Source organism: Carlito syrichta, unplaced genomic scaffold (assembly GCF_000164805.1).
Source record: "Carlito syrichta isolate Samal-C Ts95f unplaced genomic scaffold, Tarsius_syrichta-2.0.1 Scaffold290818, whole genome shotgun sequence".
Classification (NCBI taxonomy): domain Eukaryota; kingdom Metazoa; phylum Chordata; class Mammalia; order Primates; family Tarsiidae; genus Carlito; species Carlito syrichta.
In genome coordinates, this window is record NW_007234914.1 from 622 (window position 1) to 26936 (window position 26315).

Below are 26315 nucleotides of genomic sequence, written 5' to 3' on the forward strand. Positions count from 1 at the left end.
GATAATGCCGGCAAGGGAGTGGCAGCGCGCGCGTGCGTCCAGCGTTTTTCCGAGGGGAGAGCTCAGGACAGCCGGTAACGAAAAGCACTGCAAAACCGGACCGGATTGCGCGTCGAAATCGTTGGCTGGCCGTGAGAAGCAGAGCAGTCCAGAGAGACATCCGTAGAGAAGCAGGAAACGCTTGGCACGAGAAAGGCCGGGCGAATGGTCTGGAAGGAGCGCTTGAACCGCGACTGTGCACCGGCGTACACAGCACTGTCTGAGGAAATTTTTAGCCAGTAAACAAATAACGGTTGGAACACCCCCCCCTCACCTGATCTGGCCCCAGAGACATTTTTCTCTACCCAAAAATAAAGGAAGTCTTGAAAGGAAGACATTTGATGACATTCAGGACAGCAAGGGTAAGCCGTTCCAGAAAAAGCGTTCCAGAATGATTTTGGCAGCTGGACTAGGCGCTAGCATCGGTGCGTAGCTTCCCAAGGGGAGGACTTCCAAGGGGCCCATAGTGACACTCAGCAGTGAGGCTTGGAACACCTTCTCAGGATGAGCTCGTGAGCTCAATTGCCAGTCCTTGTATGGCTAATTTCTCTGCACCTCAGTGTTTTCGTCTGTGAGATGGGACCGAAAGTTGTCTGCTTGTGAAGGAAATTAAGGGCTGTGAAATTGAGCAGGAAGGCTTAGTTCTTCCTGTAGACACCACACTATGTGCTACAATAAACACTTTTTTTTTTTTTTTGAGTTGGAGTCTCTGTCACCCAGACTGGAGTGCAGTGGCCGCTCCTGGCCATTACAACCTCGACCTGCTGGGTTCTGGCGATCATTCCGCCTCAGCCTCCCAAGTTGCCAGAACTACAGTCACACTCTACCACACCTGGCTAGTTTTTGATTTATTGTAGAGACAAGGTCTCATCAAGTTGCCTGGGTGGGTCTCGAGCCTGCAGGCTCAGGCAATCCACTCGCCAATCCACTCGCCTCAGCCTCCCAAAGTGCTGGGATTACAGACTGAGCCTCCGAGCCTGGCCAATAAACACTATTTTAAAATGCCTAGGAGTGTTCTCAAAATCAGCAAAAAATCTCTTTTATAGTGTTACATTTTTTTCTGAGAGTCACGATTGACCCTTGAGTAACCTTGCCTTTGGGTTTTTTAACCTCTGTTTAGTATTTTAACCTTGGCTCTGTGCATTGGAGAAGCTGATTTAAGTTATTTCTTCCAAGTAATTAAAAAGATCTCATTTAATTGTTTGGTTTTGTTTTTGTTAAAGACTATCCAAATTGTTATCATTAACTGAGAGAATCTTTGGCATAAAGGTTTTACCTGAAGTATTTTGTTGTATCCAGAAATGAAAAAGAAAGGCTAACCTAGTCTTGTACTTTTTACTAACTATTTTCACTGTCATCTCTTATTTCAGTCTTTATCCTCATCTCTACTCAAGAGCATACATTAATTTCAGAAACCCTGATGACATCCTTCCTTTTAGAGAGCGTTTTGATGGTTGTGTCTTCATGGACAATAAAGGTTGGATCATTGGTTTTTAAACCCTTCATTATAATCTCTAAGCATGTTTATGAAGTTTTGCTGCAGTACTTCTGTGTTTTAATTAAGAAGTTCTCAGAGACTAAAATAAGTTCCATAAACTGTTATTATATTACTGTGATTATGTACTAATATAAAAACTAAAGCGGCATACAAGCCAAGAAAATTCCAGAATTTTTGTGTAACAGTGACAACCTGTTTATGTATTGTCACTGGAGAGTGAAGTTTTCTGGATAAATGAACTTTGCCTTTTTGTATTCCAAAGCTGAATTATTTTGCCCGTGTTTGATGGGAGTTTTCTAGAATGTGTTGTTCATTTACATCCATGTCTTCCTAAGCAGTGCTCTTTCTATGACTGCTAGCTCGTGATAAAGTCAGGGTGGGGTTGTCATAGTGAGCCTGGGTCACTGATGCTGTCAAACCGTATCGCCTGCTGGGGCCGCGCTATTTATCCCTGCTCTGAAGAGTTCCAGTCACCCGTAGGGGTGGGGTTCTGCCTTGACATTTTCTTCTTTCTCCTGCTCTCCTGTCAGACTGTCCACACTGTCATATTTGCTGCTGTCAAGTCTGTACCTTTGGCAGCCAATTGTTTTCTGCTCGTCCCTCACCAGCCACCCTCTTCCCACCCCATCTACACCCAACATGGATCAGTGTTTTCTTCTCCTCCACTGAGGGGTAACAAACTAGAAAAGCTTGTTAGAGTAACTAAGCTAAGGCCAAGGTATTTCCTGTGAGTAGAAGCAAGTGTGTTTAATGCCTGCAATATCTGAGATTTGTGTTAATTTATTTAGCAATCTATTCAACTGCCCCCTTTTTTTTACTTCTCAAAAGTGTTGTTAAAATATACATAACAAAATTTGCTGCCATACTGTTTTCCACAGTGGCTGTACCATTTTGCATTCCCATGGGTAGTTCACCAGGGTTCCAATCACTCCACATCCTTGCCAACACTTACTTTGTTATTTTGTATGGTAGCCAGCCTGATGGGTTTGAGGTGGTATCTCATTGTAGCTCGGATTTGTGTTTCTCTAATGATTACTAATGTTGATCATCTTTTCGTGTACTTGCTGGCCATTTGTGTATCATCTTTGTAAAAATATCCATTCAAGTCCTTGCCTGTCTTTTAAATTGGGTTATTTCATTTTTTGTTATTGAGTTATAGGAGTTCTCTATCTATTCTGGTTATAGAGCTTATGGTCTTGGGTGTTAAACTTAGGTTTGATCCAGTGTGAGTTAATTTTTGTTATGGCGTTAGGTAAAGCTCCAACTTCATTCTTCGCTTGCAGTTTTCCCAGCACGAGTGTTGAAAGGGATGAACTTGTGGTAGGAGGAGCAGTTGCTTATTAAATAACGCAAGTAATTGTGCCAAGGTTGCAGGTCCTTGAAAATATAGCTAAGTGGTAGCTTAAACAGCAATAATATGTTGCTGCCGTTCTACTTGCTCCTCAAGGGAGCCAGAGCGTCACTTTCCAAGGTGCATGCGGTCAGATTTAGAATGGTTTCTGCAATGTGTTTCCTGTTAAAGGCCTGGAGTATCCCGCCGTGGTGGAGTTTGCTCCGTTCCAGAAGACAGCCAAGAAGAAGCTAAGGAAAAAAGATGCCAAGACTGGAAGCATTGAAGATGGTGAGTCCTTCCCAAATGCCAGATAATGGAGTGACCAGTTAAATACACTCCCTTATAGTTGAAGATATTTATTTCCTTTTGTTCTTTTGTAAACATATAGATCCAGAATATAAGAAGTTTTTAGAGACTTACTCTGTGGAGGAAGAGAAAGCCAGTGCCAGCCCCGAAACTCTTCTGGGAGAGATAGAGGCAAACACACGAGAACTCATTGGTCTGTTTGCTCATTTCTTCTCTTTTCTCACTGAAGTATTTGTTTGTAGAGTGTGTGCATTTCTTGTGTTCATGACTGTGTTTTAAAAAACGGGAACTTGCAGGCTTGGATGAAAGGTTTTGACAAAAGGACGGCAGTTTGGCTGCTTGGGAAAACATTTCTGGGCATTTGTTGAAGGAGAGCACCTGGTTTTCTGTTCATAGTCGTGGTGTTCTGAGTTATGCTTCCGAAGGATCAGAGGAGACACACATGCTTGGTGTGACTGCGTCAGGGAGGAATGTCCGATCTCAGAGTTGGAGTCGTTGGTCTTTGCAAAGAGCAGGTACGAACGGATGCCTTAGGAGCCCATAGAAATGAGATGCTTGGCTCATGAGTGAGGTCATCTTGCAGCTGTTTAAAAAAATATATCGAGGCAACAAACTCAGGATCAACCCAGCCTGAGTACAGGATCTGGTTTGAATCAGCATGCAACCTGCCTTAGCTTGGCCCTAAGCACACCAGGTAGCCTCCCTCCTCCGTTGGCCTCTGCTCCTACCAGCTTCTCCTCAAGACCCCAGCGCGCCACCCTCAGCCCGCTGCCCAGCTCACCATCAGCTCTCTTGTGACATGACAGTCACACCGTTGACAACGCAGCCATCTCCCGCCACATAAACTCCCTTACGTTGCACATCCCCTCTTCCCCCAGCAGAACCGCATTTTCGTCTTTGTCGTTGCACACAGAAAAGTTCAGGAATCGAAACGTTGGTTGAGTAAACAAATAAGAAAGGTTCATTTGACTGAAATAGTTCCTTCATTGGTCTAGTAATAAAGTTTTTATGTTTTAGGGTGCCTGACTTTTCATTACCAAAGCGAGTGTCAAGGAGGATGCGTGTTGCCCGGTCCTGACTCTGAGCCTCCGCGTAGGGCGGAGTGGGAAATGGTGCATGAGGCTTCTGCCTTCTAGTGGGGAGGACGGGGTAAGCACGGGTGGAAATGACCCAGCCAGAGCATGTTGGCTCGTCCTCAGTGCCACCAATGCAATGAAGAGGAACAATGGGAGGGTGGACAGGAACTTCCCTCTGCGCTGGTACTCCGGGACCAGCCATGCTAAGCTTGGAGATCCGGGGACTGGAGGCTGGATTTGGGGCTGCAGAAACAGAATGCAGGCGCATGTGGCTGACACATGGGCACAGGGCAGCGTGACTGGAGAAGGGGCACACAGTGCCAGTGGGTGGCCTGGGCGAGAGGTTTGGGTTTATTCCAGGGGCACCAGAAACCACTGAGGTAGTGACGTGGTTTGGTTATCCGGGTGCAGCACATGTAATGAATTGTGGACACCAAGAGACCAGCGTGTTTTGGACATAGACTGCAGGACTGACTGACGGGTTGTTTGTGGGCAGTACAGGAATGTGGGGAGAAGGAAGACTCCAGGGTTTGACTGAGCAGATTGGTGGATTGTGGCGCCACTACACACATGGGAAGGTTGAGGGGCAGAATTGGAGGCAAGATTCATGTTTCCCTTTCGAGCGCATTAATTTTAAGAAGAGCTAGAAAAATCAAGTTGCACGTTATTTACAGAACTCGCCTTCCTGCCCCTCCCATTTCTCTCTCGCTTTGTTTGTCCCTTTGGGCAGGATTGGTCGCTTCAGGGCCGTTTTGAGACAGACACCTGCTTTTCCACAGACCCAGCTGCCTCTCTAAGGGGGCGGGCGTGTCCCCTCATCTGCGCCACCTGCTGGACAGTCGGCGCTTCGTAAATGTTGACCGAAGAGCCGGCTCGGTGGCTCAGCCTGTAATCCCGCACCTTTGGGAGGCTGAGGTGACTGGATTGCCTGAGCCCACGGGTTTGAGACCCGCCTAGGCGGCGAGACCTCATCTCTACAATAAATCAAAAACTCAGCCGGGTGTGGTAGCGCATGCCTGTGATTCCGGCTACTCGGAAGGCTGAGGCGGAAGGATCGCCGGAGCCCAGCAGGTCGAGGCTGCAGTGACCAGCAGCGGCCACTGCACTCCAGTCTGGACAACCGAGTGAGACTCCAACTCAAAAAAAAAAAAAAAAATGTTGACCGAAGGAATACATGTGCCTGGGGATCCACTAACCCTAGTGAGAACGATTAGTCCATTCCAGAACCGGGCTGTAGGGCCTTGTCTCTGTGATTCCTGCTTCTACACATTAAAACTTGAATCTTAACCGGGCAGTTTGTGGCAGATTGCCTTTTTCTTTTCTTAGCTTCTGGCCTTCCGTGGATTGTTCTGAGCAAGTCTAAGAAGCGATGGCTACACTGTTTGAAGATACCATAGTTTGTTTATTCATTCTTCTATCGATAGATCCCCAGGCTGTTTCCAGCTTTTGGCTTTTATGAGCAAAGTTGCTACGAACCTTTTTTTAAAAGAGAAGACGTGAGGGTTAGGTAGGAGTATTAGTAAACTCATTGGTAGGGGCCCTGGCATCAGTTAATGTGTTGCCCGTGCAGGGTCTTCAGAGCAGACAGACCTGGGCTCAGCTCCGAGACTTGGCAGCCTTGGCCGCAGAGTTGTCCAGCACCTCAGCTCCCTGTCTCCTTATGGGTTTCCGCGAGGTCGTAACGTGAAGCACGTAGTGCATGGCTGTACACAAGGGCACTCTGTTGGCCGTGGCAGTTGTGACTCTGGATTAGTGTGCTGTTTCCTGGCTGCGCATATTCTAGCCGACAGATAACACACTTTGCAGTATGGGAACATGTTCTTATACAGGTCTTATTGAGCCTCCTCATGAACCCTGTGGGTGACAGGACAGACGTTTTGCGAGAGGTGAGGTTTGGAGTCAGCCTCCCCGCCCTAGTGGTCTTGCCCTGCTCCTGGTTGGCAAGGCCAGGCCTTCTACCAAGTAGAGCAGGACCCTGGTTCATTTGAGAGGATTTGCCCATTAAAAGGGCTGGCTTTCTACTGTAACCAGTCAGTCCTGCTCACCCTGCGCCAGAGCTCTTGGTCAACACAGGGGCCCCCTGGGAGAGCACGTTCTCCATGCCCACTGCACCTGCCACGAAACTGGACATCCGCACTGTGTCAGCTCTTCCCCACAGCTGTTGTGCCTGGGGCAGGACTCCTTGGGCAACTTGGGTGGCACCGCTTGATCCCTGATACCAGGATGTCACAGGTGCTTCATTCCAAGCGAGGGCTTCCTGGCCAGGGGCTCACCTGTACGTCCCAATTTGCTCCTGATCCGCAGAATTCCAGAAATGTTGTGTCAGTTTTCACATGCTTCCAGGGATTCTCCCCAGCCCATTTAATCTCAAGGACCTGCAGAATAGACCCAGATGGGCTTTCCCTTCCCACCTCGGCCCTGCCTTTGCATGCACAAGACCTACCCTCTTAGCACCAGTTCCTCTGGGAGGCAGTACCTGTGGACCTGCGGCATGCTGGGTTACCCACAGTCGGGTCAGATCAGAGAGGTCAGGCCATAAAGGGTGAGAGCAGGTTAGCATTTGTGGAAATGTTAATTCTGTGGTAGTTGATACCTTTTAAAAAATCAGCAGTAGCCAGCCGCAGTGGCACACACCTGTCATCCTAGCACTTCGTGAGGCCGAGGCAAGAGGATTGCTTGAGCCCAGGCATTCAAGAGAAGCCTGGGCAACATAGTGAGACTCCATTTCTACAACAAATCAAAACTTAGGCGGCATGGTGGCACACATCTGTAGTCCCAGCTACTCGAGAAACTGAGGGGGAAGGATCGCTTGAACCCAGAAGGTCGAGGCTGCAGTGAGCTGCGATTGTGCCACTTGGCACGCCAGCCCTGGCGACAGAGGGAGACCTGACCCCAATAAAAACAGTTCCAGCCGGGTTTGGTGGCTCAGCCTGTAATCCCACACCTAGGGAGGCTGAGGTGAGTGAATTGCCTGAGCCCGCGGGTTCAAGACCCGCCTGGGCAACTTGTTGAGACCTCATCTGTACAATAAATAAAAAATTAGCTGGGCATCATAGCGTGCGCCTGTAATTCTGGCTACTCGGAAGGCTGAGGCGGAAGGATCGCCGAAGCCCAGCAGGTTGAGGCTGCGGTGGCCGGCAGCAGCCACTGCACTCCAGTTTGGGCGACAGAGTGAGACTCCAACTCAAAAAAACCCAAAAAACAGTGCCATGTGGAGTCATATTCTAAGCTACAATATAGAGAGTTTTATGTCTCATCATTCTGATTTTATGGAGTGTGTGTTGTAAGAAATGATAAAAATCCTTGTTGCTTAAAGCCATTGCCTGGGAAACGGAAAAAGAAAAATTATTAGAATATGTGATGAATCCAAATGAATATATAAATGTTATTTCATGATTTACTATATCTGCATAAATGTGAAGAGATAGTCAAAACATTTGGGGAGTTCAGTGCATTGTATGCATTTACCTTCATATTGTCTTTGTGAGTGATATTTTAAGATTTCCTTAAGAATCTGGAATTACTTGTCTACTATCTATAAAATTGTTGACACTTTCAAATTACATGGCTTTGTAGTGATGGAATTAAAATTCCACCATTCAGTGTATGTGCATATAAATTTGAAAAATAAATGACATTATTCCCCTAATTATTTTAAAGATTAAATTGAAAACAAGTATTTAAAATAAATCTTTCTTTAGTAGTTAAAAACTGCATTACAACTTTTGTGTTTTAGCCAGAAGAACCACACCTCTTTTGGAATATATTAAAAATAGAAAATTAGAAAAGCAGGTAGGTCTGGCTTTTCCTTGATGAATGCCCTCTCTGCTTCTGCCGTTTCCATCCAGACAGTTCACACACTTGCTCTTCTGTGTCTTTAGAGAATTCGGGAAGAAAAGCGCGAAGAACGAAGGAGGCGGGAGCTAGAAAAGAAGCGCCTGCGGGAGGAGGAAAAAAGAAAGAGACGAGACGAAGAGAGATGCAAAAGGAAAGAGGCAGATAAGCAGAAGAAAACTTCCGAGAAAGAAGTAAGGATCAAGGTAACTTCAAGGAAGCTCTTCTTTTTTCCAGAGATAGTTGGGCTATGCTACTTGTACCTTTTAGTTATCGTAGCACTTAGAATTTTAAGAACATTTTAAGTTAATCCAGTCTTTTGCTACAGTTCCTTCTTGTCTACTCTACAACAGTAGTATTCACACTGTGTTTCCTGAGCCCTAGGAATTCCTGGGGCCTGCTGACTGGAGGCGAGGTGGGTAGAGAGCATAGGAGCTCTGCCCTCATGGGTGTGCCGAGAGGATCATGCCACCCAGAGGAGCCACATGTTGTCCTGTGTTGGGTTCTGCTGCGTTTTCCTTTAACGAGAAGTTTTCCCGGCTGAAAAATGCACACTGGCTCTGCCTTCCTGCGTGAGGCCTGACTCGTAGAACTGGAGCTTTCGTATCTTTTGCGGTGCCAGTGATGGGTTTCTTTATTTCTTGCCCAGTTTCTCCTGTGACTGATGCTTTCATTTAGGAGAGTAGTCTAATGCACAGAGGTAATTTTTCTCTGTGTAAAATGTATTGCTCAGAATTGGAATCAGCCCTTGTCTTTTTAAGACGCGCAGATGACTTTACTAAACCTATATTTCAGTCTAATATATATCTTACCTCACTCCATTTAGCCTATTAGGGATTCAGTAAAGTTGTATAATATAAAGAAAAAAATGTCCAAGATTTGGGGAACGGTAGATTAGAAAAAGAAAGTGTGGGGAAGAGATTGCTGGCCCATAGATTTTTTTCTGATATTCTTGACAGTCAAAAATAGAAAAGTTGATCCAGAAATATCACTTTTTTTAAATCCACAAAGAGAAAACATTAGTTCTTCAAGGAAATCAAAGCTTTTTCCAGGGCTTTGCTCTAAAATAATTTTTCCTATGGGGTTCACTAACCACAGAGAGAACAACTTCTTAACAGTTACCCTATGAAAACGTACAACCATTTGTATTAGACAGGATTGGCTAGGTTGTGCTGCAGTAACAGTCTTAAAACCTCATTGGTCCATCCTACCCGAAGTTTATTTCTTGTTCATATTGCATATCTATTGTGCGTCATGGTGGTCATCTGGCGACCCAAACGAACAGAGGCTCCCTCTGGGCATTTGCGTCTATAATCTTTGTGATGGAGAGAGTGGTGTGTAACCTGGAAAATTGTGCAGGAGTTCCTAAAGCTTCCACGTGGAAGAGATCTGTTATTTTTGCCCAACTTTTATTGGCCAGAGCAAGTCATGTGGCCTGACTTAATCCATACAGTCAGGATGTGCACCCAGAAGAAGGAGAGCTTGACATATCTAATGAGCGCCGTAATGAAAACCATCATTTCCATAGGGTATTTCTTTAAGTTTGAGGACAGTCTCACAAAACGTTCACAACTCATGAAAGGTGTGGAATCGGAGCCAGGCAGTGTTGCTTAAGCACATTTGCTTCATAGACCACGAGCACAGGTACAAAGGGAATAGGTAGACCGCTTGTCCCCAGAATGGCTGTCCAGAGGAGGTTCTTGGTGCTGGTGAAAAATGGGTGCACATCTGTGTAAGTTTAAAGTTGCATACTTTGATTATAACATTGATGAAATTGAGGAACTCAACCAAGACTGTTAAATAAAAATGGTCCACCCCTCATCTCCTACTGGGAGAATTCAGGGTTTTCCTCAGGAAAAAACTCAGAACAGTGCTTCCTGTGTGTCCGTTCTTGTTTAAGTGAACAAACACAACTTTCCATAATAAGATTGTAGTAAATATGTGTTCTGTAACAAACACAGTCTTTTTTCCTCCAAACAACTCATTTTCTGCTTATTTTTAACAAATGTACATTTGTTCTGGCATAAACTTTTCCAAATGCAATTGTTTACCCCAACCATTAATTTTTTTAGTGTTATACATCTGAGAGTATCTTTCAATACTTACACATAAACAACAACTGAATTAGACCTAAAATTCTTGGGGCACAACCTATTTCTTTTAAAGGTCTGTGATTGCTACTCCATTGCTGTTGGTATTTAATACTGTTAAGAAGTTTGTGATAACCTAGCTTTATTTCTTGTGAATAATCTAATTTTTTATTTTTTTATGGCAAAATCTCAAATTTATTTTTTATTTTTTTATTTTAAAGATGTGGGGTACAATCCAGGATTAGGTATATACAAGTGGTCATCATACAGCTAAAGTTTGGGCTCCCTTTGGTCCCCACTTTGCCTGGTTAGAGATCAGGTGTCCTTATGGATGTTGTGTCCCCTCCTGACCCCCCATATCCTGTGACTGCCAATTCCTTTCTTATAGTATTATGGTAATTGTTCAGGATTCGCTTATGAGTGAGAACATGTGGTACTCTGTTCTTTCAAACACAGACTTAAAAGTATAAATTAGCATTCCTTGGAAGATAACTAGGAAAGTGAAACCTTATTAATATAGTAGACATCTTTGTCATTGTAGAAATTCAACTTTATTGGATCATGAACAGGAACAAAATAGATATACATTTTGTAAATTTCGTGGCCATAGTTACAAACAGCATCTAGCGTTCTCATTTACTTTTATAAGTGAAGAGTAATAGCTAACCCAGTGCCTAATGCCTTACATTTTCAAAATTACTCTTGTTGACAACATTTTTACTGAGAGTTTTTCAGAAAGAACTATTGAAACTTGTAGCGTATAATTTCAACTATAATTTTTAGTAGGACTTAAGGTATTTGGAGTATAGCATTTTATGTGTATGTTTTTGAGTATGCAATTAAAAGACAAAATAGCTAGAGAAATAAAACAAATTTAAGTCAGTAAAAGTAAGGTCAGGATGCTTTATATAGAAAACAAAATCGGAACATAAACAGCAAGAGGAGGAGTCTGGTCCAAATCTGGTAGGACAAATCCTCGGTGGCCGATTGGACCACAGTGACAAGAGTGGCCGTGACTGTCATCCTGAGAGGTGTTGGCATTGCGGCCAATCAGTACGTGTGAGGAGCAGGTTGTCCAACCCCAAGTTTGGGGATCTCTGACTTAAAAATCATTCCAAGAATTGAATTATTTTTAAACCTCGAAAATGAAATCTATGGAGAAATGCAAAATAAATTATATCAGCAGCCTAAAGGTGGAAAGGCAAGAGAGACGCCCTCCTGGCTATTCTTATCAAAGAGGAATTTGACACAGAGAGCAACCCAGTTGTTTCTTTGTTCTCTGAGGACTCTGAAAAGAAGCAGTGTGCTTAAGGTGAAGTCAGAAGTTAGGTGCCAAAGCTACAAATGTCCTGAACATATAGGCTGTAGATGCTGTTATCTAGGAAAATCGTTTCAGCAAACTTGTTTCTACAAAGCTGTGTGTCTGTGTCACCAGGTTACATGTATGAACAGAAAAAAAATGAGACCATGTGTATGACAGAGATACAAGTTTATAGCATATGCACAGATGAGGGCATGTGCATGACTGGGGTACACGTTTGAGCATACACATAGCATGTGTGTGGCTAGGGTGCATGTATGAGTGTACACACAGTCAAGGGTCTGTGTGACTGGGGTACGGGTAGGAACATACGCTTGGACAAGGGCAGGATGGGAGGGAACACACCTGACCCGCAACTGCTGTTGGTTTCCAGGCCTCACAGGGCTTGATGGAGCTGTTCCCTCCTCGGGCAGCTCTGGCTGTCCTGACCTGCTTTCCTCCTGAGTATACCACAGGCCTCTGCCTGTTTCCTGCCCGCCTGGGATACCTCCCCAGGTGGCCTCGTCATCTGGTCTCAGCTCCTGCCTGGTCTCCGCAGAGAACCCCGAGACTGCCCTTTTGCTCTCCCCAAGTCTTACTACCCCTTCACTTCTGGTTTCGTGTGTGTGTGGCGTCTGATGCCCCTTGAGCTTGCCTTGCTCCCTCATTGGTGTCCTCTTTTAGGTTTTTGTCACTGTTTACTTCTTTACTGGCACTGCCTCAGCCAGAGCATGAAGCATGCGTTCCTTCAGCGCAGGGACTGACTGGCTCACTCATAACCATGTCTCTAGCACCCAGTGCAGGGTCTTATCTCTGGTTCCTGCACACAGCTCCTGAGCCCCTTGGACTCTGTAGCGTGATCAGAGTGTCTTAAGGGAGGAGGCTGGGGTCCCTGGGCAGCGTCAGGAGGGGGCTGACTGCCAGAGAGACCAGGGTAGTATCAGAGGGCTGGAACTCCCAGCCCCACCGCAGCCTCTGTGAGCCAGTCGGCAGTGGGCAGAGACTCAGTCATCTTGCCGACATGATGAAACTTCGAAAACACCTAAAAGACGGGCTCCCAGGTTGGTGAACACATTGAGGTGCTGGGAGAGTTGCACGCCCTCTGCCCCAAACACCGCCCATACCTGCCCTGAGTACCTCTTCCATTTGGCTGTTCCTGTGTCGCTCCCCATATAATAAACTAATAATAGTAAGCGAGGTACCTTCCCAAGTCCTATGAGCCATTCTAAGAAGTTATCAAGGATGACAAGAGGTCACGGGAACCCTCTGAGTTTCCAGCTGGTTGGTCAGAAGTACCTGTAGCACCCTGGGACTTGCAACTGTCATTCGAAGTGTGGCAGTCTTGTGGGACTGAGCCCTTAACTTTGGGGTCTGATGTTAACTCCAGGTAGAGAATGTCGGAAGTGAGTTGAATGTGGAACATTAGCTGCTGTCGGAGAGCTGGAGAAGTGTTGAAAAAGATGGCACGCGTTTGGTGTCAGAACACTTCTTCGGCACACAGAACTATTTGTTGAATGAGTGATGGGATGGAGGCTATTGCACTTATCTGTGGCTGGCATTTATTACAGACATGTTACTGTTGTAATTGTTTTTTAAAGTTGGACTTAAGTAAACTCATTTAATAGAATGTGCCTATATATAGTTTTGCCACACTAAAGTTTTTATTTTTTTTATTTTTTATTTTATTTTATTTTTTTTTGAGTTGGAGTCTCACTCTGTCGCCCAGGCTGGAGTGCAGTGGCCGCTTCCGGTCACTGCAGCCTCAACCTGCTGGGCTCCGGCGATCCTTCCGCCTCAGCATTCCAAGTAAATGGAACTACAGGTGCTTGCTACCACGCCTGGCTGATTTTTTGATTTATTGTAGAGATGAGGTCTCGCCAAGTTGCCCAGGCGGGTCTCGAACCCGCGGGCTCAGGCAATCCACTCACCTTGGCCTCCCAAAGGGCTGGGATTACAGGCTGAGCCACCGAGCCCGGCCCTAGTTTTTATTTTTTTAAACCAGGATTTATTGAGAGGACAGAAAAGCTCCCACAGTGGGTGGGGACCCGAGGTGGTTGCCCTACAATAAAATTTAAAATATGTACACTTTGGGGCCAGGAGCTGTGGTTTACACCTATAATCCCAACACTTTGGGAGGCCAAGATGGGGGAATCACTTGAGTCCAAGAGTTTGAGACCAGCCTGGGCAACATAGTGAGACCTCGTGTTTATAAAAAAATTTAAAAAAAAAATTAGCCATGTGTGGTGCTTTACATCTGTAGTCTCAGCTACTCGGGAGGCTGAGGCAGAGGATTGCCTGGGCCCGGGAGGTGGCGGCTGCAGTGGGCCATGGTTGTGCCACTGCACTCCAGCCTGAGCAACAGAGTGAGACCGTGACTCAAAAGGAAAAGGCCACTTTTACGAGTGAGAACAGAATTCTCAGAAGCACACTTGTTTCTGTTCTACAAATGACTCCACCTGTAATGCTTCTATTTCGAAGAGTAAGCTATACGGAGAACAGGGAGAAAGACACTGCAGTTGCAAAGACACAGCAGTTTACTTGTGTCATAGCTACTTGCTGATTAGTTCTATTTCAAGAAAGAGAATAATAAATGTTTTGGAAACTGTGAGCTCTTCTGAAAATTATTAGTATAAAGCAATCTGTTTTAAATGTTTTTTTCCCTAATACAAAAGTCATATTTGATTTATTTGAGAAAAACTAGACTCTGTAGATGAAAGGAACTGAAGTCATCTCAGTCCTGCTACCTAGAAATAATCACTGGCAACACAGTGCCCAGAATGCTTCTCTGTGTGTCTGTGTGCACATTCACATGCATAAAAGTGGGGCCACTGTCCACATTCTGTTTTGTAGCCTTTTATTTGTCAGTATGAGCACTTTTTCATCACATTGACTGTCCTTCGTAGTTGTTCACGACCATAAAGTATTTCATTGACTGAACGTTCCACCATGTGTTAAACCAAAACCCTTTTTCTAAAACCTGTAACTTACGTTATTTTGCCGTCCCAACATTTGGGCTCAACATTGGCTCGTGGTTTTACTTAACAACGTCTTTTAGAATATACTTTTAAGGTGATATCTTACTAACATTACAATTTCTCAGCTCCCTTAAGAAGCCAGAAAAGGGAGAGGAACCAACTACAGAGAAACCTAAAGAAAAAGGAGAGGAAACTGATAGCGGAGGTGAGGAAAACAGGACACCTGTGCTTCTGGCGCATTCCTAAAAGCCAGGCCCTTGGGAAGCTCTCTGGAGCAGCTCAAGGAGAAGTGAGCATGCTTTTGCTGTTGTGACCACGTCGGCGTCGCCATCATGCCGTGGGCTGTGTTAGTACAAGCGTGTCTGCTACAGATGACTCTTGGAATCCAGCTTTTGCCGGGTTCGCTGGGGCATGTTTCTTGTCAGGCATGCCAGGAACTCAGTGAACCCGATTATTCTGCTGCAGTCTCAAGTCTGTCTCCACATCAGGGACATTTCCTTCTGTTGATTTCTTAGGTGTCGACACTGTCCTCTTCCTTTTCCTCCTTAGGCTTTTTTCCTTGGGCCCCTGTTACTGCATGTAGGGTCCCCAGCCTCTCTTTCTTCAGGATTTCCCCCAGCTGGTCATTCTTATCTGTGCTGTGGGATGTCTTGCCTGTTTGCTCTAGCCCTCCTGCTGTTTATCTGCAGAAGTACACATTTGAGAACCCTGTCTTGGGGCCGGCAAGTCTTCTGTGGTTGCGAAGTGGAACCATAGTGCTGTACCTCTCTGGAGCCTGCCCAGCGCCTGTGGGCTGTGCGCTGTGGCCCTCCCTCTTCCTCTCCTAGTAGCAGTCCCCCCAAAATGCAAGCATAGACATGCAAGGCTTCTCTGGGCAAGGGACAGGCTCAGCAAAGCCGGCCTGCAGGCCTGAGAGAGGCCAGCCAGACACTGGTCAGGAGGGAGCCTGTTGCTCCCACCCTGATGTCCGCTGCCCGGAGAACCACGTGCAGCTGGGCCAGCCTTCCTTTCTGGGCCCTCGGTGTTGCCCTGGCCAGGACTTCTGCCCGCTTGTGTCCGGACACCCGTGGGGTCTCCTGGGGCCTGGGGCCACTTCCCTCACAGGGCATGCTGGGAGAGGAGGTGTAGGAGGGCAGACAGCAAGGCCATGGGGTGAGGCTGCCCATTCCCCGATCACAATAATCCGAATGATTTCACCACCTTTCTTACAGTTGTTGATGAAGTAACGTTTCCTCTGCTTGGGTTTTGGTTTCTTGGTTTGTTTGTGACATTAGTTATATATGGGTATCAGATCCATGTTGTTTTAGCACTGTTTCTGTGACAGACGGTTTGTCACTGATGACAGCAGTGCCCACTGCCACGTTCCTGGCATGAATTCACACCTGCCTGGAGACCCTTGTGGTCCCCCAGTCCTGCGACTCCTGCCCATGAACACACCACAGTTGTGGTGTGAGGCCACACGGGCTAAGCAGACATTTGCTTATTTACTGTTCCTCTGCTATTTTGGTGTAAATGTTAATCTGGCACTCTTAAATTTAGGCTAATTTTAGCTGTGTCAGCGCAGCCATGAAGCTGTCACTATCTGGGCTGCGTCATGAGTGATATGTACCCAGGTTCCAGGACAGCACACTGCCCCTTTTGGGCGCATTTACTTTATCTGTAAGGCAGAGGAGTCTGTTTACTTGGAGGATTATTACAAATTAGAAACTGCCCATAAAGTACCTCAGCACATGGCTTATCGCATCAAATAAAATGGCAAATGTCACTATTGTCATCACTACTTATTCATCCACCTTTTCAGCAGTTTCTCATTGAGCATCTGCTGTATGCCCGTCGCGGTGCACACGCAGCAATATAGTGTGTGCACGACTCCCGCAGTCCCTGGCTCTTAGGGACTTACCGTCTAGAAAGGAGGACAGGCAGTCGGGGTGCAGTTTACCCAAGGTTGCTGATCGTTTGTTCGAATCACAGGCCACTCAACGACAGCGACCAAGAGCGCAGGGACATGGAAAGGCGAGGGAAAGAACTCAAAGCACAAAGACACCATGGGGTGACGGCAGGAAGCACAGAGTTCCAGTGAACTTGACAGATTTCCAAGAAGGAATGAAGATGAGCTGAAATGGGGGAAGGGATCGCTCAGGACCCAGGACGGAGGGGAGAAGGGGAGCCAGGATGGTAGGAGCCCTGGGGAGGCCTCGGAAAGACCAGGAAGAGAGCAGGAGTATGATGATGGCCCAGCACCCAGGAAGGAGCGACTGGGAAACAAGGGTTTATTGAGCCCCCAAAGAAAAATCCACCTGGCAACCTTGAGGTCAGGATTGCACTCCACATGACGGTTCACCCCCTGCTGACCTTGAGTTGTAGTGCTTTGAGGGGTTGGTGTCCACTAGCGCCATCTTTCCTGAAAGGCAAATCCTAAGATGAAACCAGCCATCACCTCTTCTCAGTGAATCGATTTATTTTTCACCAGGAGAAAGATATTATTTAGTGTAAAACTAGCACGTTTGTGCCATTTGCTTGAGAATAAGATGATAAAGCTCACCCTTAAAACAGTAAGGAAAATACGTTTTCCTTGGAGCTCTTGGAGCTTTTTTCTGCAGCATCAACTATATTTTGATTACTAATGAGTCGTCAGATGACTGGTGAACACTCGTGAGTTCTCCATGAAACACAGGATTGGAGTTACCTCTCAGCCCAGCAAACGGCTTTTCTTCCAGAAGCCTAAAATCGGTTTCACTCAGATCACATTTCTCAGAGCAGCCTTGCATATGGTGTCCTCTCCCTTCCGGGGCCAGGCCCCAGAGCAGTGCTCACACCCAGCCTCCCAGCAAGCTGAGCGAGTGCACGGAGCGCTGCCCAGGCTGCAGTCCACACTCCCCGTCCTCCCCTCCCTGGCCCCAGCAGCGACTGTCTGCTCTGTACTTCCGTGGTCTTGTTGCTCAGGAACACTTTGTAGAGGAGGCGTGCAGTCTGTGCCTTTGAAACCAGCTTTCTTGACTCAGCCCCTTTCCCCTCAGGCCCATCCCGGCTGTTGTGCATAATGTTGTCAGTGATGCTCCCTTACTAGAGGCTCCAGGAAGTTGAGGCTGAGAGCCGGAGAGAGTCTAGCCACGTCACTTCTGGAGTCCTTCAGCGAGCTCTCTGGTGGCTTGAAGCCAGAGTGCGCCAGGGACAGCCATGGGTCTTTTTAAAGGGAGCTGTTCCCGGGACCACTTGGGCTTCAGTGGCCTTTCCATCTTAGCAGAGGGCACGGTCCAGGTGTTCGACAGCCGCAGGTGGGAACTCACAGGGGCTTGCGTCTCCCTCAGTTCGGCCTGACCGTGCGTGGCGGAAATGAGGTGCCCTGTGGGCAGCAGCTCCTTTCCTGGGAGGCCTGGTGGGTCCTCAGAGCTTCAGGGTCAGATTCCCTCCTCTGTTTGCACACCCAGGTGCCACTGGTGAGCAGCAGGGCTGTGCCCACTTGCCTCAGGCAGCCTGACCCTCTGCCCCAGTGGGAGGACACAGGTCCCAGGGCCCGGCTGGGCCTGCCCGCCCTTCTCTTGCTGCCAGGCTCGGACCCAGGCAGATAAGCGAAGCCCCCTGGCGGTCACCTGCGGGGGCTTACACAAGGTGCAGGGGCAGGCGAAGGCGAACTGGCAAGTTCTGGGGAAAGACAGTGGGTGGGTCGTGCCGATGCGAGTCACCCTCCCAGCCGTACTTGGGCTCCCGGGGGCCGCCCTGGGAGGCTGAGGCTGCCCCGCCGGGAGAAGAGGCCGGGGTGGGGGGGAGGTGCCCGGAGCGGGAGGCCTGCCCAGCTGCAGGCGTCAGGGAGCTGGAGTCGGCCTCCCTCTCTGCCTCCTTCCGAGCGGGGGCAAGCCTCTTCCGGAGAGGAGCTGCGCGCAGTGGTGTCCGGCCCCGGCCTCCAGAGCCACTCTGCCCCCCTGACTGTCACTGCTGCTCCCCTGGGTCCAGAGCCACTCTGCTCCCCTGGCTGTCACTGCTGCTCCCCTGGGTCCAGAGCCACTCTGCCCCCCTGGCTGTCACTGCCTCAAGCTCTGCAGCAGCTACTCTTCCTGGATGCTGCGGTCCAGATTTTTGTTCTGGTGCCTCCAGGGGTTTGTTAAAATGGCGGGTTCCTGCTTCCTAAAAGGGGGCGGCCCACAGTTCCTTCTGTTGGGTGCAGGCAGGAACCGTCCACGTGGGAATCGCTTGCTCCCAACGCTCATGACAGTTTTAGTCCACAGACCTATGAGCTGTCTCTCTGAGGACTCTTGGCTCGTTTTGTTTCAGACTGAGATGGGCATGAGTTTCACGCCTCACACTGGGAGAAGAGGGAATGCCGTGGCTGTACTGTTTCCACAGATTGCACGTTCTTAGTCTGAACAGTAACACCCTCAGGTCCCCAACAGTCGCTTTCTTGGGAATATGTGTTGTCTCCCTTCCTTGCGGTTGTTTGCGTTTGCTTTAGAATGCCTGTGCCTGAGCTGGTGCTGTGAAAAGGGCTGATACTTGGCTGCACGACTGATTTCCTCGGCAGTTCACATCAGGCTCTGAAAATGCAGAGAGATGTTGACCCTGCCGCATCGCCGGCGCTTGAAGAGTGACCTGCCCTTCTCTTCTGGCAGGACCAGCCGGCCTTGCAGCTGTACCCGTCAGGAGCTCGCCTGCGGGCACGGGAGTGTGGCGGAAGACCCTCTGCCGAGGGCCGTGGCAGGAGGAACAGCGAGGCAGAAGATGCGGCGGGGGCCGTCCCCGAAAAGGGGGAGGAGGCGCCGCGAGGCACTGTGCCCCCGCGTGCGTGATGTGGTGAGTGCCCACCTAGCCTTCCGTGGCCGAGAAGGGCCTCCCAGAAACGTGTAAATTAGCTTGAGTATAATCTGAAAGGTGAATCAACCCCAACAAGGAAACTAGTAGCTAGAAATACATGGCATGGTGTAGAAACATCTGGAAAACATTCTTAAGAAAGAATTTATCTTTTTTTATATTGAGCGCTATTTTCATAGCTCTTGCCACTTCTAGTACAAACTAGTATCTTTATCATTTAGCCAAAACAGAAAATGTTTTCCATCGAAAAAGAGAAAAATATGAATAAAATAGGGAATAGAATTAGTATGGCTCCATGTGAAGTCTGAAGCACCCTGAGCATGTTGTACAAATAGCACACACTTTGGGCTTTTCACATCTATAAGCTGATGATCTGTCCGCATCTGTGTTTCACGTGCTCCTCGCTGGTCTTCTGAGTCGGAGTGTCAAGGAGAGAGCATTCTTGTCCCATTGCACCTCTGTGGTCCAGCCTCATCTGCAGTCTGCTGTGTTCCAGTCCCTCTGGTTGGAATCTTCACACGCATAAAACCCAGCAGCTTGAATTACTGCTCTTTCAACAGTTTGACCAGTGGCTGGGTGACAGTGGTTTCACAGTCTTTGGATGGATGTGCTCCTGGTTTACAGCCCTTATGGCTTAAGGAGATTTGCCAAGATAACAGAAGGATTACTCAGGAAACAGATGATCTAGGTACAGTCTTTTTAGGCACTTTATTCTTAAATAATTTACAGTAGCTTTTTGAAACTATGCATTCTACAGTGTTTCTTCTTTCAGTGAAATTTTCTAATGTTACGTATTTTTAAACATTGTATGGTTTGAATTATTTGTTAAGTAAAATATCATTGCTGTGGATTTTAAGTCTTAAAGTTATAGTACTTTTCCTACATAGAATTTTACATAATAAAATAATTGCTTAAGAAAATGGACTCAAATTATCTGAATATTTTGCTGATTGTGTCCATTCCTTCTTCTTATTAATTTGGAATGTTTATTTATTTATTTATTTATTGCGAGTTAGAGTCTCCCTCTTGTTGCCCAGGCTGTTCATCCACCTCAGCCTTCCAAGGAGCTGGAACTACAGACACATGTCACTGTGCCTGGCTACTTTTTTGTGTGTGATTTATTGTAGAGACGAGGTCTCGCCAAGTTGCCCAGGCTGGTCTCGAACCCCTGGGCTCAGGCAGTCCTCTCGCCTCGGCCTCCCAAAGTACTGGGATGACAGGCTGAGCCACTACACCTGGCCTGGAATGTTTGTATTTATCAAAAAGCCGAGTTAATCATTTGTCGTGAAGAAGCCTTTGACTGTTAGACATAGGCTCAAACCTACTTTTTTTTAAGACTTAACATTTTTTATTTTTTAAATCAGTCTTGTGGCCTTGCTGTGCTCTTGCTTCTGACTCCCTGGCTCCAAGAATCTGAGGAAGGAGGGAGAGAAGGACTTGCTGTTGAGCAAACCCTGGCTGAAAAGGGCTATACAGTAAACACCTTGAACTTTGCAAGCATATGGTTGTCTGTCACAACCACTAAACTCCACTGTTGCAGTGAGAAAGCAGCCTTAGACAGTATGTAAATGGATGGGTGGGGCTATGTTCCAATAAAACTTTATTTATAAAAAAAGGCAGCAAGCCTTACTTGGCCAGAAGGCCATAATTTGCCGACCCCTGCTTAGAAAATGGACCAGACCAGATCTCATGTACAATAAGCTGCTGTGATTCTCACTGCACATGTTGTCTTTGACCTGAAGACTTTGACCTGAAGACCCAAGAATCCATGACAAACTACATCTCACTTGTTTGTATTGGGTACTTTATGTTCCTGGGGTTCTTTCGGAAATGCTGATTTTGATCCAGCACAGTGGCTCATGCCTGTAATCCCAGCACTTTGGGAGGCTGAGATGAGAGGACTGCTTGAGCCCAAGAGTTTGAAACCAGCCTGGACAACATAGCGAGACTTCATCTCCCCAAAAAGTTAGATGGGCGTAGTGGCACCCAAGTAGTCCCAGCTACTCGAGACGCTTAGGCAGGAGGCTCACCTGAGCTCAGGTCAAGGCAGTGGTGAGCCATGATGGTGCCACCGCACGTCAGCCTGGGTGATGGAGTGAGACTCGTCACACAATTTTGTGGAAGTCCAGCCTCTGTCGAGCAGGGCCTGAGGTGGGGGGAGGGAACGAGAAAAGAAAGGCAAAGAACCGCGGGATCGGGAGGTCTCTCGCCTCAACAGGTGAGAGCAAGTTTATTCTTACAGCATGTTTTCTTATACAGAGCAAAACTACATAAACAAGAGATATATTAATGCTAGCATCAGCTGGGAAACGTTAACGTTCAAGACTTTCCCTGGCAAGCTTACTATAGCACTGACATTTTTGTTTTCTGAGAGTCTAAGTAAAACCATTAACATCTGTGCTCTTTGAAGTTCTGAGTAAAGTTATCATTGAAGCAGGCTACATCCAACCTACGCAGACTAGAGGTCACACCACCTGAATTCTACTAAATCAACATTCCCAGGGGCAAACATGAAGGGAAGGAGATACTGGCCAAGCTCCTGTTGGAGCCAGGCCAGAAACACAAGGACCTTGTCAAGCTTATGTCCTTGTTTCCTTCACAATTTTTTTAAAGCTGATTAAAACAGTTGTTCTCATACTTAGTCTCAGGATTCTTTTTCACTCTTAAAAATTACTGACAATCCCAAGGAACTTTTGTTTAGCAATTAAGTTAAATTTATTGATATTTCCTATATTTGAAATGTTAAAAAGAAATGTCTAAAACACAATAATATACAAATACATGTTTCATTTAGCTGTCAGAGTAATCACCACGTTTTGTAGCTCCTGGAAATCCCACTGTGTACTCATGAGAGATTCAGAGTTTAAAAAAAAATGGTAGTCTTAAAATTAGGTTTGATCTTGTTTACCTCTGAAAGGTCTCTGAGAGGATTACCAGAATTCACTTTGAGACCACTGGGGTCTAAAATAATAACGCATTTTCATAATGGCTTATTTTGCTTTAAAACACTTTCATCTATATTTTTCAGTTTAGGGGTAGACTCACTTTTAAGATTGACTGGTAGCTGGGCTCGGTGACTCAGCCTGTAATCCCGCACTTTGGGAGGCTGAGGTGAGTGGATTGCCTGAGCCTGCGGGTTCCAGACCCACCTGGGCAACTTGGTGAGACCTCATCTCTACAATAATTCAAAAAATTAGCCGGGCGCGGTAGTGCATGCCTGTAGCTCCAGCTACTTGGAAGGCTGAGGCGGAAGGATCGCCGGATCCCAGCAGGTTGAGGCTGAGCGGCCACTGCACTCCAGTCTGGGCGAAAGAGTGAGACTCCAACTCAAAAAAAAAGAAAAAAAAAAAAATTGGCAAGACACACATAATTCTTTTTTGTAAATGAGGAGACTGATTTGGAAATGTCTAGCAAGCTGTGACTGGTAAGGCCAGAGATTGTTCACAAACATGGGAAGTTTTATTGCCAACTATGAAGGAAAGCACAAAACTGAGTTTATCATATATCCAAGAAGTGGTTTTAACAAGTAAACAAAGGTTAGTCTGATTGTGACCGTATCCCATGAGAATTACGGCTCAGACTCACGGGAAGAGACTGAAGTTCCCTTGCAGGGATTGGCCTCCTGTGTCCATTTTTACTGGTTCCTTGGCAGAACTTTCTTTTAATGTTTTCTGTGGTTTTCATTTTGGATTCCAGTCTTTGGTTTTGTTTGACTGCTTGGTAATTTCAGCACATACATTCTGAACATGGACATAGCGAAGGTGAGGATCTTGCTATCAGTATTTCAGCTGCTCTCAGCCTTGATAGTGAATGGTAACCATCAACTGACTGAAGTGATTCTTCAGATCCGATGTGATGTCTGGGCCTTGATAAATCTCATTTAATATCCTTGGAAACATGACTTCCCTTGCTTAGTAATACGAGCAATCTCCCGTTTTCTAAATCCCATGGCAGTCTAATTCTTGTGGTTGATGTGGAACTCATTGGATAACAGGTCCTTTGTAGCAACAAGGACACTCCCAACAACTCAGGAAGGAGCACTTCTCCAGAATGGAGCTCATGTCCATTACCTGGTAGCCCCTCCAGGTACGTAAACTAAGGTGAGTACTAGTATTTGCTTCTTGGCAGCTCACTAGTTATGTCCCAACCACATCCCTCCTGGAGTGAGTGAACTTTGCATGTGTAGAGGACCCAAGATGGAGCAGTCATGAGTTTCTTTGCATCATTCTGTGTGAAAGGAGTTTTTGTTTTCTTCTCTTTCACTGAATCCTCAGTGTCTTTTTTTTTTTTTTTTCGGAATTGGGGTCGGTCTCACTCTGTCACCCAAACGGCAGTGCAGTGGTACAATCACAGCTCTCAACAGCCTCAACCTTCTGGGCTCAGGCAATCCTTCCACCTCAGCCTCCCGAGAGGTTGAGACTATAAGCACGTGCCACCACACCCAGCTAACTTCCTTTTATTTTTGTAGAGACAAGGTCTCACCATGTTCCCTAGGTTGGTCTCGAACTCCTAGGCTCAGGAAATCTCGCCTTGGCCTCCCAAAGTGCAAGGATTACAGGTGTGAGCCACTGCACCTGGCTTCAGTGTCTACTTAAATTCTGCTGAAAAGAGATGGTGTTTACCTCATTCTCTGGAATAGAATGTGATACATACTTTAAGTGGAGTTGCTTTCTAGTCTGTTCTTCCTGTCTTTAAAATTAAGACCATGTCAGAAATTAAAGTGGGGAACTGAACAACAGTTTGGTCTGTTTGGTTTGTGATAAGATTAATAGCAAAAAAAAAAAAAAAAAAAGTTTATTTTCGGAACAATATTTCAGAGTCAGGAGGGTTTTTTTAAAAAAAAACATAAGCCAGGCTCAGTGGCTCAGCCTGTAATCCCGTGCCTTTGGGAGGCTGCGGTGAGTGGATTGCCTGAGCCCGTGGGTTCGAGACCCGCCTGGGCAACGAGACCTCATCTCTACAATAAATCAAAAAATCAGCCAGGCGTGGTAGCGCATGCCTATAATTCTGGCTACTAGGAAGGCTGAGGCGGAAGGATCGCCGGAGCCCAGCAGGTCGAGGCTGCGGTGGCCGGGAGCGGCCACTGCACTCCAGTCTGGGCGACAGAGTGAGACTCCAACTCAAAAAAAAAAAACAACAAAAAACAAAACATAAATTACCCTAATTAAATTCACTAGATAATTGCTTCAATCCAGTCTCAGCTATAGGCAAGGTTTAGTAGAAGTAAAGTGTTACATGAAAATTCAGTTTAAACCCTAACTTTATTTTTCTTAGAGACAGGGTTTCATTATGTTGCTAGGCTGGTCTTGAACTCCTGGGCTCAGGTGATCCTCCTGCCTAAGCCTCTCAAGTACTGTAGCATGGCACCACCACCATGCTGGCTCCCATATTTTTTTACTTTGTCACTTAAGTTTAGGAAAATGTTGCCTGTCTGCTCTTCGTGAGTTTCTGTTGGGCTGCATTTTGGTGGAAGACCAGCAGATTGGTTATTTCTATCTTTGTGTCGAAAGTGTGTTTACCATGTAAGGCTCTAAGTTTCTCCCAGAATTCTTCACTGTTATACATCTAGAAAAAAATAATTACATAAGTAAACCTGTATCACAAAAGGAATAAAAAATGTCTTGGTCACTTCAACACAAGCAGTCTACCTCATAGAAGGAATGATATTTGTCAGTGGTAACAGCATTTTAGTAGAATACTTTTAAATTACTGCCATGCAGAGAAATGTATGTGCATCCCTGTGACACAGGTGTGGAGCAGCCATTTTCTGCATCACTAGGATCATGCTTTGCTGAGCCAAGAAACGGAACAACTGACGTGAGAGGGGATTCTTGTGTCATTTTGCAGTGTGGGGCCAACGCAGAAGATGCTATTTAGATACCAAGCATTCTGGCATCTCTAGGCTATCTTAACGGTTGTTAGAATGTGTGCTATGCGGAGCCATGCTTTGCTAGAGGTTGAATCTGTCCCCCTGCCAGCCCACACGTTGAAACCCTAACCCCAGTGTAGCTCTGTTTGGAGTGAGGAAGTAACTAAGGTTAAATGAGGGTGGGGCCCTACCCTGGTAGGATGAGCGCCCTTATAACAAGAGACCCGAGAGATCTGTCTCTGCAACATGTGAGGACACAGCAAAGAGATGCTGTCGGCAAGCCAGGGGAGTCCTCACCAGGAACCGCGTCAGCACCGTGATCCCGGGCTTCCAGCCTCCAGACCTGTGAGAGGAAAAAATTTTTCTGTGGGAAAAAAGCCTGCCGTCTGAACTCCCCTGTCTGTGGTCTTCTGTGATGGCAGCTCAGGCACCCTGGGTCAGGCTTGCAGGAAGCCTGAGACCTAAGAGTGAACAGTGCGTGAGGAAGGACCTCAGGCTGGCGGGCAGCGATCTGCAACAGGACTCCTCCCTCCTAGACTCGGCTGCCAGCATTCCAGACAAGACCCGCGCGTCCCTGTATAAGGAACACTCCTTAGGCGAAATGCCCTCGACCAAACCGTAAGCTGGGAGCAGCCTCAAACCCAGCAGTCGAAGGCCTAACGTTACGGAACAGCCTACAGACAGAGCCCTGCCGCCATGCGAAGAGCAGAAGCACCAGGCTTGGCAGGAGGGCCGCGATGGCGCCGCTGCCGTCCAGCCTGTGCGACAGTGAGACCAGACTCAAAGCTAAGATGCCTGAAAGCTAGTGATACTGTAACTTTGGCTTGCGCCTTCACGTTGTTTTCTGCATAGCTTAAGAGGCGAGTTCGTTTTAAAAGATACTTGCTTCTGCGTGGGGCACTGAGTGTGTGGTCGAGACTTAGTTTTGTGAAGTCGACACCTGGAAGTCGTGGGGACGGCAGCGTGGCATGAGCAGAGTTTTTGGGCTCCTGGAGTTAAGCTGGGAGACGCCCAAGTGGGACAGGTATGATTTCAGGCTGCTGCCTGTAACTTCCGCGGTGACCACAGGAAAGAGCTGCAGGACGCACACGAAAGATCGTGGAAGGGGAAGTCACGCCTTTCGTGACCCAAACCAGCCTTTCCTGCGAGAACGGAGGGCCGAAGAGCAAGGCGGCGGCAGCCGCTCCCTTCC

At 46.9% G+C, this 26315-nt stretch overlaps 1 protein-coding gene across 1 annotated transcript; it reads left to right on the top strand.

Moving 5' to 3' along the window:
- The first annotated feature begins 414 nt into the window (after positions 1-414).
- On the top strand, positions 415-20176 carry LOC103256639 (regulator of nonsense transcripts 3A-like). Its single transcript, XM_021710600.1, is given in 14 exon segments — positions 415-464; positions 1410-1516; positions 3060-3158; positions 3259-3369; positions 7989-8044; positions 8134-8294; positions 14580-14656; positions 14701-14740; positions 16423-16496; positions 16499-16522; positions 16525-16762; positions 17607-17726; positions 17943-18144; positions 19056-20176. Coding segments are annotated over 13 exon segments (1392 nt in total). The 5' UTR covers positions 415-464; positions 1410-1503; the 3' UTR covers positions 19233-20176.
- Positions 20177-26315: the final 6139 nt, after the last annotated feature.